Below are 19250 nucleotides of genomic sequence, written 5' to 3' on the forward strand. Positions count from 1 at the left end.
AATGGTAAACAGAAGATCAATACTGAGGGAATAAATAAGAGATTAATTAATCATTCTATGAAAAAGACACTTGCTCTGAACAACCCAGGCAGGGGAAGCATTACATTGCCATGCCATTAGTCTGCTACTTTGCACTTACCACTTGAATTTCATTGTATACATTCTGCACACCCAAGCCACAAAACATGTTTTCTGAACATCCCACAGGAAACCTGAAAGCCATCTTTTGGCATGTTGTGTTGATTTATGTGAGTTGCACGTAGGTTGAAGACATCACGATTGCAAGGCTTTTATCATCTGCTATCTCCTTTTGGGCATTTGCTTTACACCGAGTGACTGGAATCCCGTTGGGGTCCAGTACAAGGAAGAACTGACTTGCAGCACGAAGTAGCATATTCGTAGTCGGTGGAACCCTAAACTCTGGGACCACGGGAATGGTTGCAATCTCGGCAAAGCCTCCTTCACATTCAACAAGCTGCTGTCCGGTAAGAGGCAAGGGAATCTAGTCAGTTTTCTGTGAACTGAGAGCATCAGTGATCTGTCTCATCAAATAGTGAATGGTAAATGTGAAATGTTGCAAGCATCATTGCTTCAGGATGGAAAGGACTTCAGCATTTCACACAGCTCATCCCAACAGAGATTGTTGACCAAGTGTAGCATCCCCTCTACTCAAGCCTATTAATGTGCTTAGCTCAGGGAGCAATTAACCGTTGCTTGGATTGTACAAGTGTATGGTGCTTTTCAGAGTACATTAAAGTCTGCCACTATACTTCCCATTATCTGTGCAGAGATCAGAAATTCTAATGAATTCTATGACATACTGAACTTGTTATGTCATCCCAGCAGTTAGTAGAAATCAATCAGCATGCAATGTGAAGTTATTAATGATTAAGTTAACTAGTACTGGTGCTGCTGAAAGTTTTTGTCAGCTACTGGAGGTTGGGAGGATATTTACGAGAATAACCTATCCAATTTGCATGCTTTTGTCAACTGTATTTGGCTGATAATGTGCGCCATTATCTTGTCAGGTACACAGATACACCTGACACCTCTCTGGGAGCACCGCAAGCATTCAAAAACAATGCTATCAACTTTTGTGCTCAGGTGCTCTAACCCTCTTGTTTCAGAGTTGCATTTTGCAGTACTTCCCCCTCAATTTGCACTGACGCTTCTCAAATTTCGTTAGGTAACATTTTCCTACATGCGGCGTTGTTGCAGAATGTTCTCTCTAGATACAATTGCATTAGAGCAAAGGAAACATAGCCAGAAGTGCATCTAGCAGCTGTGATCTTGACAAGTTAGCATCTGACACAAACTTGGTGGTGGACCATTTCTTGTTGTATAAAGGGAGATTTCACTCACTGCGTCTGTATTCTCCAGGGTTTAGAAGAGTGAGAGGTAACCTAATTAACATTTAAGAATTTCTTATAAGGTCCAATATGATGGAGATAGTTGCTTTGGCTGAAGAGTCTAGAAGCGGCATGATTTTTGGAATCATCTACAATACAGGCCTTGAAGTTCAATCAAAACATAAGTTTTTGGATATCAAGGTAATGATGAAATATGGGGATAGTTTTGAAGTGAAACTTCACATTATCTTCAAGAAGTTACGGCTGAGCCAGTGCAGCACCATAGCATAGTGGTTAGTGCATTTAATTTTCAGCACCAGTGATCACTGACGAGAGTTTGAAGCCAGACACTGTCTGTAAGGAGTTTTTGAATGTTCTCTCTGTGACTGTGTTTTTTTCCCCCGGGTGCTCCGGTTTCCTTCAACATTCCAATGGCAAATGGATTAAAGTTAGTAAGTTGTGGGAGTGCTATGTTGGTGCTGGAAATGCGGCAACACTTGCAGGCTAACACTAGCACCTCACAGACACTAATGAGGCTTTTCACTGTATGTTCTGATGTTCGATGCACGTGTGACAAATAAAGCATATCTAATATTATCTAACTCAGCTGCAGGTAACATGTTAAAATGAAAAAACAGCCAACTTTTAATTCAGTTTTGACTTACAATGCAGGGACTCATTTCAAGTAGATTAATGTCATATTTTAAGGACAGTGTTGGCACAGTGTTTAACTTACAGCACTAACAATGCAGAGACCTGAGTGTACATTCCATTACGGCTACTGTGAAAATTAAAGTTAAATTAGCTGGAATTTTTTTCCAAATATTATTTGTAATAGTGACATAAAACTATTGGATTGTTGTAAAGGCCCATGTTGTGCACGAATGGTAGTAGTAATAGTGGGGCTGCCTACCATCCTGACCAAATTTGACCACACAATAATTTCAGATCCACCAATACCATTTTGCAAGCCACTCAGCTCAAGAACAAGTCGGGATGGGCAATAATGCGACCACAACAGATGCTCAGATCCTGAAAAATTGAATAAGTATATAATGATTTGTATGATTGTTACTGTGAACCTTCTCTTGTAGTTTTTGTCTGCAGTCCTTTCCTCCAGTGCTTCAATGGATAACACAAGTTTTACTTTCTTTGAGCTTTAAAAATAACAGAACCTGCTCAGAAAAGACATGTTTAACTTGTTTCCTCATTTCTTAGTTTGAAGTGTTGGTTGCTGATCTTCATTCATTCCATTGATTGACCATTTTTTGGTCTTCATTGACAAATGCTTCAAAGTTATGCCATTGAGCTCCTAAGGCAGCTGTCTAAGTTTGGTATCCAAGTACTATCCCCAAATGGATCTGTAGAGGATGAGTTATGGTTCAGCTGAAGAATCGGGATCAATTTGAAGTAGTGGAATAATTTATTTCCAATAAATTAATTTCAATTTAAAAAAAACCTTGCTGCTTTTTCCTTCTCAGTACATTTTTCAATGTCAAGTTATCATTTTTGATGGTTGTCCCTTTGAGTAATGCCTACCAAATTGGCTTTCTTAGCATCATCTTCAAAGAAGCATAAACCCATCACTGTTTAGAAATGTATTCTAGTTTTTATCTCTTTGAAAGTTGCTATCCACTTAACTTTTTTCAGTGACCTAAAGGATCACTTTTAATTATAAAACTAATGCCTGCCATTACTAGGATGCAAATAGTTTCTATGGCAACAGGAAACAGGATATGATCAATATAAGAGCTTTACAGTAGCTATGTTACATCTTGAAATGACAGTTATTTTCAGTTTGATACCTCAAAATAGGATAGTCAACATCTGTGTGAAGAAAATAATAATCATAAATCAGTTTTAGAATTCTGCTTTTCTCCTAAATCAGGTATACTCTCCAGCATTCGGTTGAGGACAGTCACAAACAGTGACTTGATTGAAAGTCACAGCCACACAAGTCCACCGCAAGGTAACTCCATTTTTAAACAAATCATTATGTGTGCATACTAGATCTGTATACTTTACTGCCCAATGGTCCATTGTAGCACTGAAGTTCTTGATACTATAATGATGGGAAGGATGGTTTAATCAAAAAGTTCAAAGTATAAAGTTTTGTTTACTTTGTTTGGCAGATTAGCATATGTGTTACATTTATTTTCCAATAATCCAGAGGCAAAAGTTCAAATACTATCAGGCAATTAGTTAAGTGAAACTGGAATTTTAAAAATACTGCTATCAGTCATGTGACCGTAAAACTATAGAATTGCAATTAAAACCTCACTGATTTATTAAATGTTCTTCAGAAAATGGCATCTTTCTATATGACCATAAGACATAGAAGCAAAGTTCGTCCATTCAGCCTGTCGAGTTTGTTCCACCATTCCATTCTGGCTGATTTATTATCCCTCTCAACCCCATTCTCTTGCCTTCTCCCCATAACCTTTTGCATGCTGACTAATCAAGAACCTATCAACCTCTGCTCTAAATATACTACACCCATCTATGACAATGAAGTCCACAAATTCACAACCTACTAACCAAACGAATTCCTCTTCATCTGTTCTAAATGGATGTTTCTCTATCCTGAGGCTGTGCCTCTGGTCCTCACCCCCCCCCCCCCCCGCCTCCACTATGGAAAAAGTCCTCTCACCAACCACTCCATGCAGGCCTTTCAGTATTTGATAGGTTTCCAATCAGATTCCTGCTTTTTCTTCTGAATGCTCATGAACCTGCTCTGGACCCTCTCCAACACCAGCACTTCTTTTCTTAGACAAGGAGCAAAAAACTGCTCATAGTACTCGAATAAGGCCTCACCAGTGTCTTATAAAGCCTCACTCAGCATTACATTCTTGATTTTATATTTTAGTCCTCTTGAAATGAATGCTAATATTGCATTTGCCTTCCTCGCCACAGACTCAACCTGTAAGTTATCCTTTAGGGAATCTTGCATGAGGACTTCCAAGTCACTTTGCACCTCTGTGTCCTGAATTTTCTCCATTTAGAAAACAGTCCATGCCTTTATTCCTTCTACCAGAATGCATGACCATACACTTCCCCACACCCTATTCCATCTGAATGGGCAAAGTTATTCCATCTTTGCCCATTCTTCTAATGTCTAAGTACCTTCTGCAGCCTTTCTGCTTCCTCAACACTACCTGCCCCTCCACCTATCTTCCTATCATCCCCATACTTGGCCACAAAGCTATCAATTCTGTCATCTAAATCAGTAATATATAACGTGAAAAGAAACGGTCGTAACACCGCACCCTGTGGATCACAACCAGTCACTGACAGCCAACCAGAAAAGGTCCCCTTAACTCCTCTCACTTTCAGAGTGGTCATATAAAGCCCTCTGTTGTATTGAATGACACTGGTTACAATAGTTCTGGAATGGGTTCTACCAGTGTCTGATCAAGAGTGGTAAATGGTGACATTCCTACCGCTGCTTATAAGTTTAAAAAAGAACAATGTGATCTGCTGGTATTTTCAAAAGTGTGATTTCGATGCTCATCATAGTTAGACAATACTGTGAACTAAATCTGAATCTGGAATTAATTAATTCTTTTTGCTTTTACATCATTTGAGTAAAAATCAGTGTTTCAGAAAGCTGTACATTTGTGTGGACCTTAATTAATAATACTCCACAATGCAAAAGGAATTGATAAAATTTATTAGAAGTGTAATTTTTTTTGATTAGAAAATTGGCAAGGAAAGAAAGTAATAAAATATGTTAAGTAAGTATGTTGTAAGATTTTAAACATTGCTTTGCCTATAGGAGGGCAGTGTTTGTAATGTTATGCTGATATCTGGGAGCTTTAAAGCAAATGAGCAATGTAGTAGGATTGACTGATCTCTGCATGCAAACTCTCAAGATGTTTACCTGGCAAGCGATATCCAGAACTTGCTGTCATAAAAAAAAAATTCATCAATACTGTATCTCTGCAGATCAATGTAGGTTCATGCTATGTGTAATTGTCTTTCACTATTAAGGTTTATTTATTATCAAAGTATGCAACTCTGGAATTCTTCTTTTCCGGGTAGCCATGAAACCAAGAAAGAAAAGCAGTACAATCAACCAAACCGCCCCCCCCCCACAACCTGCACAAAAAACAAACAAAAAAATGGAACAGGCACATCAACCCCAAATGCCCCCCTGCACAAAAAAAAAATACAAGAAAGATTGGGTGAAAAACAAAAAGCTGTAAAATTGAAAAAAAAAGTCTATAGTCCAAGTCCACATCCAAAACACAGAAAACCTGAGCAACATTCCCTACTCACAGTGGCAGGCTCTCCACTCTCCAATACAGAATGCTCAAAAGACAGACAGCTGGCACTCACCCTCTGCACTCGCCTTGATGCTTCAATCTCCCTTGTTGCTTTAATTGACGCACAATGGAGGCAAACATCAGCTCACAGTCCACCCTGCAGCCTGCCCACCCTGAGGTTCGCTCACTCTGCATCTGTTTCCCGGAATCCTCTGAATGACTGCAGAATGCTGGAACACCCAAACCATTTTCAAACTTCCACATTCACCTTGAAGTTTCAATATCTTGTCACTTTAAACAGCTAACAATGGAAGATTTAATCAGCAAAATGGAGACAAGCATCGGCTCGTGCCCTTCAGCCATTCCCGCGGCCTGCCTGCCTTGAGGTTTACCCACACTGCATCTGCTTCCTGGAATCCTCTCAAAGACTGTTGAGTGCTGGAACACCCAAACAATCACCAAATAGCAAATCCCAGGCTCCAACAGTTCCAGAATCACAACCAAGCCAAAAAAACAAATATAAAAGACATACAAGAAGTGAAATATATGGCTTCATGGTCTATCCAGAAGATATTGACTGAAGGAGTGCTGTACCTAGGCACCATCTTGACCACACGGTAGTCACTTAAGGTACTTGCTTCCCATCCAAGGTGAAAATTGGATGCAATTCCCCCCTTTTAAATGAAATACGGCTATAGCCCCAAGTTGCCACTGATTTTACCCAAATGTGATCAAACCAGCACATAAGGCAGTGATAATAAACATCTGAAAAGATCATTGAATTTAGGGTGAAAGGGGAAAGATTTCAAACAGACCAGAGGGCCAACATTTTCCATGCAGAGGGTGGTGATTACATTGAGCGAGTTGCTGGAGGAAGTGGTTAAGGCAAGTACAGTAGTATAATTTGAGCATTTAGATAGGGATGTAGAGGGACAAGGCTTAAATATGAGTCCAAAGCAGGACATTGAGTCTGGGTGGGTGGACATCATGGTTAGCAAGAACTTGTTGGGCCAGAATGCTTGTATCGATGTTGTATTGTTCTATGACTCCGTCCATTAACATGACACTTCTTCAAAGGAGATTATCTATCATATGTTTTCATGTCATTTCATTTGTGGGTATCCAGGAAAATTTATTAAATCTCCATGTTCCTTTTAGATACAAGGAGATTCTTAATATCTTTTTACAGATTTTAAATATACAGCATTTTAATTTAAATTATGAATGCATCTACCGTAAACAAGTGTACCCAGTGGTTCACTTCATTTGTTTATTTAAAATGAGGCTGCCCTCAGCTAGTAGACTGAACACCTTGATTAACTCAGTTGAAACTATACTAATGAAGCCGTCTCAGCTCACCACCCTTCAGCACGTACATCAAAAATTAAAACTTGTAGAAAGTTAGATATGGCCCTTGTGGCTAAAGGGATCGGGGGTATGGAGAGAAAGCAGGTGCAGGGTTCTGCGTTGGGTGATCAGCCATGATCATACTGAATGGCGGTGCAGGCTCGAAGGGCCGAATGGCCTACTCCTGCACCTATTTTCTATGTTTCCATGTTTCTAAAACAAAGCAGACTGAAAAGAAAAGATGTGTCCTCGTTCATGGAAGACTTAACATTTGGCTGTAGAAAAAAAATTGACTCAAATGCAAATTGACCCAAACAAAGCTTTTCAATGGTATTTACTGAATTTTGTACCCATTTCATTCCTCATTCAGAAAGCAAAGCTGCAGTTTTTGTTTTTTTTGCTCACAGTTTAAATGAGGTAGCTGACAACATCAAAATTCATTTACAATAACAAAATTTCTTGTTAACTGTCAACAAACCTATCAATTGCAGCTAAATATGATGGTGATCTGACACCCACTGACATGACATCGTATTGATACATGGTGGGCCCTGGTCCAGTTACTTGCTGCATTACACAAAACAATGAATAGATGTACCTACGTACTTTCTTTTAGCTGCTACAATTCTGCATCCCTCCACAGGTACACATACTGTATACAATTTATCATAGTTGCTCTGAAACTAATAAATAATTGGGAGCCTCATTTAATAATAGAATGCTGGGCAAGAAACACACCAGAGAGGAAGGTGAGGAACCGAAATTATGGCCCATTTACAACCAAGAAAGAAAAAGGCTGATAAAGTGTGGTAACATGTGATTCAGCGATGTGGGAGCATATCAAAAGCACCTCAAGAAATAAGAATCTCTGGATGAGTTAATATTGAAATTGCACTGTATTTACAGGCAAGCTTGCTTAATATTTCTGGAGCATCAGAACCAGGTCTTAATAAGGTCTTTTTTTCTAGCAAAAAGTGTTTCACTCTGGCAGAGCCACAACCAAAGGTTAACTGGTAACCTAGCAAAAGGTTGTCAGTGACAAAAATGGCACATTTTACAATAGAAGTAGGAGCACAGAGAATTTAGAGAAACAAATAATGCTGGTATTAATAATGCTAATGATAAAAGAAGAAACTGACAGCAAACAAAATCAGAATAGTAGAAAGTGGGTTTTCAATGCATATATGTATATGGATAGAGTACAACAACTATGCTTGGTGAACTGCTGGCATGAGAAACTACGTGGAACTTTGACATAGTAGTATCAAGAACTGAACTCAGACCCAAATGAAAGGAAAAGTGGGAACTTTATGGAAAGGAAGGGGAAGAAGAGGAAAGAAAGTGTAGCAGGATCAATAATCAGTCATTTAGAAGGACAACATAGTGAGGATGTTTTGGAAAATAATTTGTTCAGTCAGAATTAAGGATCAATCATGGGACCATTCTGTAGCTTGTTTGACAGGATAGCTTGAAATAGTGGGAAAGAGGTAGCTGCACAGAATCACAGGATGGTTTTACAAATCTGTACCAACAACAAAAGGATCTTCAATTAAAACTCATTAGTAACTACTTCAGGGCCAAAAAGGGAGAAGAATTACAACAATGTGTAAATTTGAGTTTCTCCTAATTGTGTTCATAATTAGTATATTTTTTACTCAATGACATTTGCAAATTTCCAGTCCTCCAGAACCATTCCATGATCTGGTGATTCTTAAAAGATAATTACTTTTGCCTACAAAATCTCTTCAGCAACCTCTTTCAGAACCTGTGGTGTAGTCCATCTGGTCCAGATAATTTATCAACCTTCAGACCTTTCAGCTTCCCAAGCATCTTCTCCTTAGTAATAGCAACTACACTTACTACTGCCCCTGTCAGGGTGCTGGACCAGGGATCCAATCACAGACCCAGTACCACGCACACAGTGATTTTAATTGAGTAATAAATCCCAAGGTACAAACAAAGTCAGCATCAGATTTCAGGCAGAGATCAAAACATCCAGAGAAATCCAAAAACCAGAATCGTAGAACAGGCAGAGTCAATATTCAGACAGACAGTATACAGATACAAATGCTGGAAAGGCTCAGGAGAATCTACTGGCATAATTTTGCGACAAACCGGTGAAAACACAGGACTTCAATACACTGAGCAATAAACAGAGAGGCAGGTGATCGGTGGAGCACAATGAGACACGGGTGGCAGCAATACAGGTAATAACGAGAAACAGGTGAGAGACGGAGTACTCAGTCATACAGGGGCCGGAGCAGAGCAGGAGCAGGGATAAGAGCACATGGCAATACAGAAACATAGCATGACGGCTAGGGGGGAAAACACACAAAAAGACGGAGTTCAACTGGAGTTACTGACAGCCCCCTGACACTATTGAATATCTGGCATACTTATAATACTTAAAATACTTATTAAGTTTGTCCAACACTTCTTTGTCCCCCATTATTACCTCTCCAGCATCATTTTCAGTGGTCCAAAATCCTCTCTTGCCTCTCTTTTACCCTATATATCTGAAAAATCTTTTTCTATCCTCTTTTATATTACAGGCCAACTTATCTTCAGGTTTCATCTTTTTCTCTCCTAATAACTTTTTTAGTTACCTTCTGTTGTTTTTTTAAAAGCTTCCCAATCCCCTAACTTCACACAATTTTTTTTGCTATATTATATGCCCTCCCTTTTGCTTTTATGTTGTCTTTGACTTCCCTCATCATCCACATTGCCTCATCCTCCCTTTAGAATACCTCTTCGACTTTGGTATGTATGTATTCTGCGTCTTCTGGATTGCCCTCAAAAACTCCAGCTATTGCTGTTCTGCCATCATCTCTATATTGTCCCCTTCCAACAAGTTTTCACCAGTTCTTCTCTCATGCCTCTGAAATTCCCTTTACTCCACTGCAATACTAATACATCTTACTTTGTCTTTTCCCTCTCAAACTGCAGGGTGAATTGTATCATATTATGATCATTGGCTCCTCAGCGGTCCTTTACCTTAAGGTCCCTAATCAAATCTGGTTCATTACACAACACCCAATCCAGTACTGCCTTTCCGCTGGTGGGCTCCACCACAAGCTGCTCTAAAAAAAAGCTATTTCATTCTACAAACTCGCTCTCTTGGGATCCAGTACCAACCTGATTTCCCCAATCTACCTACATATTGAAATCCCCCATGACTATCACAACATTGCCCTTTTTGCCTGCCTTTTCGATTTCTCATTTTTATCTGTACCCCACATCTTGGCTACTGTTTGGGGACTTATATATAATTCTCATCAAAGTCTTTTAACCCTTGCAGTTTCTTAACTGTGCCCACAACGATTCTATGTCTTCTGATCCTATGTCATCGCTTTCCAAGAATTTGATTTCATTTTTTATCAGCAGAGCTACATCACCCCCTCTGCCAACCTGCAATCAATACTTTTGATACAATGTGGATGTTAAGCTCCCAACTATTATCTTCTTTCAGCCATGACTCAGTGATGCCCGCAACGTTATATCTGCTAATCTCTAAATGCATAACAAGATCATCTGCCGTATTCCATATACTGCATGCATTCAGCTTCAGTCCTGTATTCATCACCCTTTTTGATTTTGCCCCCAAGTTACACTTCATCTCATTCCACAAACTGCAATTTTTCCTGATCATCTGCCTATCCGTCCTCATGGCTTCACTGCACACTGCATCGACTTGTACACCAAATGCCCCATCCTCAACACTATCACTCCAGTTCCCATCCCCCAGTAAAAGGAGTTTAAACTCTCCCAACAATTCCAGCAAACCTGCCTGCAAGGATATTGGTCCCCCTTGAATTCAATGTAACCCGTCCTCTTTGTACAGGTCATACCTTCCCCAGCAGAGATCCCAATGAACCAGAAATCCAAAAACCTTCCCCTGCACCAATTCCTCAGCCATGCATTTGTCTACCAAATTATCATATTCTTACCCTCACTACCATATGGCAGACAGAAATCCCGAGCTTACTCCTCTGGAGTTGCTACTTTTCAGCTTTCTGTCTATCCCCAATATTCTATTTTTAGGACCTCCTCCCCTTTCCTACCTCCGTCATTGGTACCAATATGTACTCTGATTTCCAGCTGCTCAGCACGCCCCCTCCCCCGAGAAGGTCTGAGACATGTCTGACCCTGACACCTGGGAGGCAACAAACTATCTGAGTGTCTCTTTCACATCCACACAATCTCCTGTCTACTCCTATAACCATGGAATCCACTGTCACTACCAAAATCTTCTCCATCCTTCCCTTCTGAGCCACAGGGCCAGACTCAGTGCCAGAGACACTGTCAGTCAGTGCAGCTTCCTCCTGGCAGGTTGCCCCACCCCCATCCAACTCCTGCTGCCCAATGCAACATTATCCTAAAGGATAAAGTTATTACTGGGAGCAACAGCCACAGGGTAACTCTACACTAGCTTCCTATTCCCTTTCCCCGTCTTGACAGTCACCCAGGTACCTGCCTCCTGTAACTTAAGGTTGATTATCTCCCTGTAGTTCCTATCTATCAACTCCTCATTCACCTGTATGAGCCAAAGGTCATCGAGCTGCAGCCCTAGGTTCTTAACACGGTCTCTTAAGGAGCAGCAGCTCAGTGAATCAGGAACAACTTCTTCCCCTCTGCCATACAGTTCCTAAATGGACATTGAACCCATGAACACTACCTTACTTTTTTAATATACATATCATTTCTGTTCTTGCACTATTTTTAATATATATATTTTTACTGTAATTTATTTATTTATTTTATTTCTTTCTGTGTTGTATTGCATTGTACTGCTGCTGCTAAGTTAACTAATTTCACAACACATGCCAGTGATAATAAACCTGATTCTGATTCTCCATCAGAACTGGAATAGGGTAAAGTTAATTTTAATTTTCGGAGAAGGTGGGGGAGGGTGACTAGGACAAAGGGTATATCTATGATAGGTTGACACCAGGTGGACATAGGGATGAGATGCCAATGGGGTAGTTAGGGGCTGATAAAGAAATGTTATATGCTGCAAATAGCAAGTCAGAATATGCCAATGGAGCATTAAAAACTGAGCCAGTATAAAGATGAATGATGTATATCATTTGATGGTGTAATATTCATTCTGCTATGTATGAAGCATTGGTCTTGTGCCCAATATAATACCACAAGCTCTTCTAAAGTTGGCATAGAAACCTTGCACAGCTCCACTTGCCTACATTGAATGTCTCTAGCCCAAAGAAAAACACAGAAAAAAATCTCACAACTACATAATGCATCAAAGAATTAATTTAAGTATTTAAATTTCATGGCAACGTTTATAAACATGAATTAAAGGGACAAAGGGAGAGTGTGAGAATTGATTAACACCAAGCTAAAAGGGAACTTAAATATTTTTTGTAAGCACTTTAACAAATAGTAGTTAAATAAAGAATTGGAAACTAATCTTGAAGAAGATGATGATGGCTTGGATACTAAATAAGAATTTTGCGTCCATCTCCACTAGGGATGGAGGAACAACAGATGTGCCTGTAAGTGAGGTGGTGGTGGTAATTCTTGGTTGGATAAAAATACATTAATGAAATGGATGTGTTTTAAATACTGATTACGCTAAAGGTATAAAGGTACAGTAAGGACAGGATGCATTGTGGCTCGCTGCAGGTAGTAAAGGCAAAAACTGCAGAACTTCTGGTCATAATCTTAAAATCTTTCTCCAGCATACAGGTTTTTCTGCAGGACTGAAGTATTGCAATGTTACAGAATGGCATAGAAATAATAGCCAAGTCTTCCTAATGGCAGAGCCAACAGTCTGGAAAATAAACTGATTGAGCTCTTGAACAAACGGATTCATGAGATAATGCCTTTAATGTTATTACATACTGATTTCCTAAAGATGTACTATATCTATGGTATATCTGCAAACTAAGAACTGTTCTAATACATTGAAAAGGCAACAATATATTACAACAGGAAACGATAAAACAGTGTCAGTATTGAACAAGTAGTTTATTACATATGTATATGCATAGCTAGGTCCAAAATATAATTCAAGCCTATTAATTGCTTATTCCACCTTCTCTTAGAAAATTATGCTTTACTTTTTAATCTCATCTCACAAATAAAATTGTTAGCCATAAACTCCTCCAGCCCAGAGATATCAGAAGGTTTTGGATTTTTATAGCAGGTTAACAGGTTGCGTTCATAGAACTCACACAAAATGCTAGAGGAACTCAGCAGGTTACATTCATGATTAAGGTCCTACTTAGCATATGTAAAGTATTTTAAAACCAGTTTTATAAATAGGGAGCATGCAACCCCATAAATGTAAGAAGAACAAATTTGGTTTGTTTATGACACAATAAGCTTGATTTAATTATTGAACAAAACAATATCAAACATACAATGTAGAACTGTAAGCATTCAATTACTTAGATAACCGTGGTATCATACATTTGTTACATGCCATGTCGTATAATGTGGGCGATCATGGTCTTTCCATAATCATGATTGCTCTTGGCAAACTTTTCTACAGAAGTGGTTTGCCATTGCCTTCTACTGGGCAGCGTCTTTACGAAATGGAGACCCCAGCCATTATCAATACTCTTCAGAGACTGCCTGGTGTCAGTGGTCACATCACCAGGACTTGTGATATGCACCAGCGGCTCATATGACCATCCACCACCTGCTCCCATGGCTTCATGTGACCCTGATTGGGGGGCCAAGCGGTGCTACACCTTGCCAAGGGTGACCTGCAGGCTAGTGGAGGGCAGAAGCACCTTACACCTCCCTTGATTGAGATGGATCACCATCCCACCACCCGAACCATGGTATACCCACCAATAAGGTTCAAAAATGATATGTAAAGAGAAAAGGCTGATTAAAGGTATGCAATCTATCCAGGCTTTCCTATCCAACTACAATTCTTTGTGCAGCAACTCAGCCATCCAAAGGTCATGTAACTTCCTAAGAGATGTGTAAAAACACTAACCTGTTAAAAGAAAATGGCAATTATCAAATTGACCCTGGTAAATGTTATCCATGGAATTTAAGTTGTCTGGATCCAAAGGTGTCCTTAATTTTACTTGACATTTCCATCATTTGCAGATTTTCCAGTTAAATTTTGCTCTTTTTATATTTGTCCTCCAGAAATAAAATTATCCTTTTTTAAAGTTATCTTTCACATCAGCCTGGGAAAAGGCCTCATAGCTGAAACATTTCTGTGTTTTACTTCTGTTCAGGCTCTGATACAACATCAGTGCATTTCAAGCATGTCCTGGTTTTTCTTCATGTCTTCAACAATTATAATTTTATTTCATCATTTGTAAAATTAAAATTGGGTATTCCATTAATCTTACTGCATGTTACTTTACTTTCATAACTTAGGTATTAATTATTTTTCCACTGGTAATATATTATGCAAGAGCTACTCCAAGAGCTCCATCCAAATAAACTCATACTTCAGCACCATCAGTCACTCCTTGGAAATCTCGAATCAGTCTGATAGGACTTGTGCTAAGCCCATCCATCCTTCTGAAGCTATCGTATTTAGAAATTCCCAAGACACTCCTGATGTGGTCTAACTGAGATTTCGGATATCTACTACATAATTTTTATTGACTTGATTAGTTAAAATGGGCAGAATTTCACAGTGTAGGCAGGCATTGGATATGTTGAGGGATAGTGATTTGAACCATCATTCTGTATAAGAAAACAATACAAACCTGGGATTGTATCCACCATGGCTTTCTAAAATAGTCCCATCACTGGGCATCTTTAGATATTGGGTCTAAAAGATGCTTATTTCCTTATGAAGGTACATATTATTCATCTGAAGTTTTAATGCCTTTCTCTCAGTTGTTGAGTTTATAACCTAGTGTTGCTTGTAGGGTATGGCTACTACTAATATAATTAATAAATAGAGAATATATACAGAGGTAAGAGAATGCTTTGTGCCTGTGTTTCACTTGGGCTTGATTGCTTTGCTTACAGTTCTGCCTTTTCTCTGTTGCAAGCTTCTCATTATTTCAAGTACAAGCAGCAATTCATATTTCCAGGTAAGTGATCTTTAATTTTGCACCATTCCTTCCTGTTCGTATCCATTAGCACTTTATAATGGATATTATGTAGGTTTTTATTTGCATTTATAAGATAGGTTTCCCTTTTAATAATTGACATTAAAATCTTTTAATGAACTAGACCATGTGCATATCGCTGATATAAGTTTATAAGGGGGAAGGATTGCCTTTGATAAATATTTGACTCAGGCACATAAATAAACTTGTACTTTCTGTTTGATTTCTCGAAGATTAAGGCATCTCCTTTAATATGTGCCATGTGATTCCTTGCAGGCCCTTAGAGTTGGAACTCTTTATTTGATGTAGAATTTATGATTACCTTTCTAATTGTCTCCTGGTAATTTCTGTTTTATAATCTTAACATTTCGTTCCTAGATGTCACACCAGAGGCACAACCTCGAACTCCTCAAGTTATTCTTCATCCTGTCAACTCTGACCCCATGTAAGAGATTTTTTTATTAGCTAATCAGTCTAAATTTGTAGCAAATCCTGTGAATATTAAGCATTGCACACAGCCTGCTGGAATGCCGAGTGATCTTTTAAATATAGAGCAGCATGTTGAAACTTGCCATGTTGATGAATGTGTACTCTGCCACATGTACTACACTTGAAAGAAGCAAATTTCCCAGCAATTACATGTTCACAAACTGCAGCAGAAAAGTGCTCTAACTTAATCAAACAATTAATTCTCAAACATCAGCAAAGTGGTAGAAGCTGTCTTTGACAATGAGGTCAAGTGGCACATATCAACCATCAACTTGTTCACTGATATCCTTATTTGGGTTTGCGAGTATCACTCAACTCCCAATAGCTTTGGTCCGAACATGAACCAAAGAGTTGAATTCTATTGGTAAAACGAGAGTCACTCTCTTTCTCTTTCTCTCTCAAGTGGTTGAAGTCTCAGGTCACAGGTATGACCAGAGCAGCATTCAGGGATGGAATTTATTTTAAACCTCTTAGAGATTTTGCTGGACTCCTCATCATATAACCATATAACAATTACAGCACAGAAACAGACCATCTCAGCCCTTCTAGTCCGTGCCAAACACTTACTTTCACCTAGTCCCACCTACCTGCACTCAGCCCATAACCCTCCATTCCTTTCCTGTCCATATGCCTATCCATTTTTTTAAATGTAACTTGTCTGTTGTTTGTACCTAACTTCAGTTTCTCAGCATAAATTGGAGCATTGCTCTGAGTGTGGCAGCTGACCAAGACATTTCTTAACAACCTTAGTGAACTGTTTGTGTGACCTCCACAGCCCATCAACACTTCACTCAATTGGAATTTCAAATAGCTGGATGTCCTTAGCTTCTCTATGAAATAAAGGCACAATTTAATAGGAGTCGGTTCAGTTCGCATGTCCGTTTATTAGAAGGAAGAATTGCCAGATGAGTTATCCTCCTCAAGTACCCATTATTCACATTCCAACATTAGTCACCCCTGAAGGCTTGTGGTTAAATGCACAGGGGAACAAAAGGACTACAGATCCCAAGATACCCAAGAATAGCAGAGCTCATTGATAAGAGCACAAAGTGTGCAAGCAATATGCTATACTTAATTTAGAAAAGAATGAAATATGATAGTGGAAAACAAATGTCAGATCTAGATAGATGTTTACTTAGACCATACTTAGAATAGTGTGTTTTCCTTCTGCCCTGTACACCCTTCAGTAGGGTATCTAGGAACTGGTGAAAGTTTAGAAGAGATTTACTAAAAAAATCCTCAGGAAAGAGAATTATACTGGAAATGTTGGGTTCAAAGAGGAATGTGAATGATCTCTTCTGAACTCTGAAGGGGTTTTATAGTGGCTACATGGAAAGATAGCCCAGAGCACAGGGACATGAAATTGAGTAGCAGGTTAGTTAAAGAACTTACAAGGAATCTCCGTACTCGGGAAGTGGTTAGAACTTGATTTGGAATTTGAAGCAGATGTCACTGACACTATTAAGGAATTGAAGGAATCCAAAAAATATTAAGGTAGCAGAATGGAAAGAACTAGAATGGGAGTAGAATATCAGTCTGTATAGAAAGCTATAGGCTGAGTGATGTAAAGTGAGATTAGTATAGGAAGATACTTGTTGGCTTACACGGACATGATGTTTCCAAGCAGCTTAATTCCATTCTATGATTTGTGGCAACTAGTGATACTGCGTGGTTGGCTTGAATGTTCATTTCTTTGCTCAGTAATCTCAGAGCAGTTCAGTAATTCTAAAATTTCAGAGACTGAAAGCTTGGAATTCAACTTTATGTAGTTGAAAATTGATCATCTTTTTTGACTGAATTAGAGAAAGACACTTTCCAGGTCATTCCACCTGACGACAGAATTTCAACCATGCATACTTGAGAGTGAGTGTCTTAGATATGGTTTCCACATCAGGATTGTGCAAGGTAACATCATTCCCCATGAAACACTTCATTTGATACCAGTGGAGAGACGTAGAATCATGCAACGCAAAAAAAAGTCCTTTATCCCTACTCACCCTTGCCAACCAAGATGCCACTCTACACTGGTCCCACTTACCTATATCCCTCTAAACTTCTGTCTTTGTAGATGTCCAAATATCTTTTGTATGTTGTTTTTGTACTTGCCATAATCACTTTCTCTGGCAGCTTGTTCTTTATGCATACCAACCTTGGGCCATGTTGTCCTGGGAACTCCCAGGATAATCTAGTCCTCCATGTGCACCTTTAGAGTGAAATCAGTACTAAGTAATTCAATTACTTATCTCTCCTATTTAGGCTCATCAGGCTGCAGCAAGCACTACATTTGTCCTCACTTTTCTTTCACCTCCCTGCCACCACCAACACCCATCCACTGCTCACCCCTTCCATCAATCCCTTGAATCCATAATTCCATTATCCTGAACTGTCACCATTGTCCTTAAACCATCTACCATTCTGCCAATATTTATATTCTCCACCTTTGCTCCAAACCATCACTGTGTCAGGTTTGCCTGTCCATCCATCGTATCAGGTATTGATGAACCCAAACACCCGAGGAACACAGACACAACACATATAATTGAGTGTTGGTTACTGACAATGATCAATCTGGAAGCCTGTTGCTATGTCCATATAATGAACACTTTGTGCATCAGAATTTCAGAAGATGAGGTTAAAGCCATCGGCGAAGAGCCCCATATAAATATCTTTAAGATCTTTACATTTCATAGGTTAAACATAGAAGTAATGTTTCTACTTCTCAGCAGTAAAAATGCCAGCTCAGAAATAATGAGAATCACTATTAATTATTATCATTATTAATAATGATAACCATGAATAAAAGCCCAAATTTTAAGGTCAGTGGACAGTCTAAAAGCAGTCTTCATGGTGTAGACTTCTTTTGTTGTCAGTTTTTGTCAGGTTTTACTTCAATATAATTCCTGAAGTCCATCATCATGTGCATTAGAGTCGTGAGCAAGCTATACCACACAGTTTCCACCTGAGGAAGATGTCTTACATTGGGAAGCAATATTTTATGTATTGTGACTACTTGGGTGCAGATTTGCCTTGAATGACAGGTAAGTTGAGGAGAAATTCATCTCAGACAGCTGATAAATTTGTACAAAGTAAATTTATTATCAAAGTGCTTATATATAGATATCACTTTATACAACCCTGAGGTACAGTTTCTCATGGGCATTCACAGTAAATATACAAACAGAAACTCAATAGAATCAATGAAAGACCACCAGCGACCAAACTGCAAATGGCAACAAACTGTGTAAATACAAAATGAAATAAATATATAATAAACAAATAAGCAATAAATATCAGGAACATGAGATGAAAAGTCCTTGAAAATGAGACCATAGGAACAGTTCAGTAATGGGGCGAGAGAAGTTCTGCTGCCAGAACTGGGCATCTTAGACAAAGTTTGCCATCTTTGGATGCTTCGACTAAAAAAAAGTGCTCAGCTGGAAATGGGGTGATGGTCCTCCAAGGTTGTAAACATCATCTGATTGATCTAAATCTAACTCTGGGTTAAACTAGAATTGCTGGGGAGTGGGAACCGAACTGAAGAGACGGAGGAAGAGGCTGTTGGCTCACAAGTAGAGAAAGCTTGGAGACAGTGCAAGAGGGAGCATAGGCAGGTGATAGAGAAGGGATGTGCTCAGACCGATGGCTTGAGATGTGTCTATTTTAATGCAAGAAGCATCATGAACAAAGCGGATGAGCTCAGAGCATGGATCAGTACTTAGAGCTATGATGTTGTGGCCATTATAGAG

General features: G+C 39.1%; 1 protein-coding gene across 1 annotated transcript in view; it reads left to right on the plus strand.

Annotated features, from left to right (window-relative positions):
- ksr2 (kinase suppressor of ras 2) overlaps nt 1-19250 on the plus strand; it is a 365555-nt gene that overhangs the window by 271365 nt on the left and 74940 nt on the right. Inside the window, exons 11-13 of the mRNA XM_059986939.1 lie at nt 14956-14997; nt 15394-15460; nt 18344-18351. Coding sequence (XP_059842922.1) covers nt 14956-14997; nt 15394-15460; nt 18344-18351 — 117 coding nt within the window. The remainder of the gene's footprint in view (nt 1-14955; nt 14998-15393; nt 15461-18343; nt 18352-19250) is intronic.

Source organism: Hypanus sabinus, chromosome 13 (genome assembly GCF_030144855.1).
Source record: "Hypanus sabinus isolate sHypSab1 chromosome 13, sHypSab1.hap1, whole genome shotgun sequence".
NCBI lineage: Eukaryota > Metazoa > Chordata > Chondrichthyes > Myliobatiformes > Dasyatidae > Hypanus > Hypanus sabinus.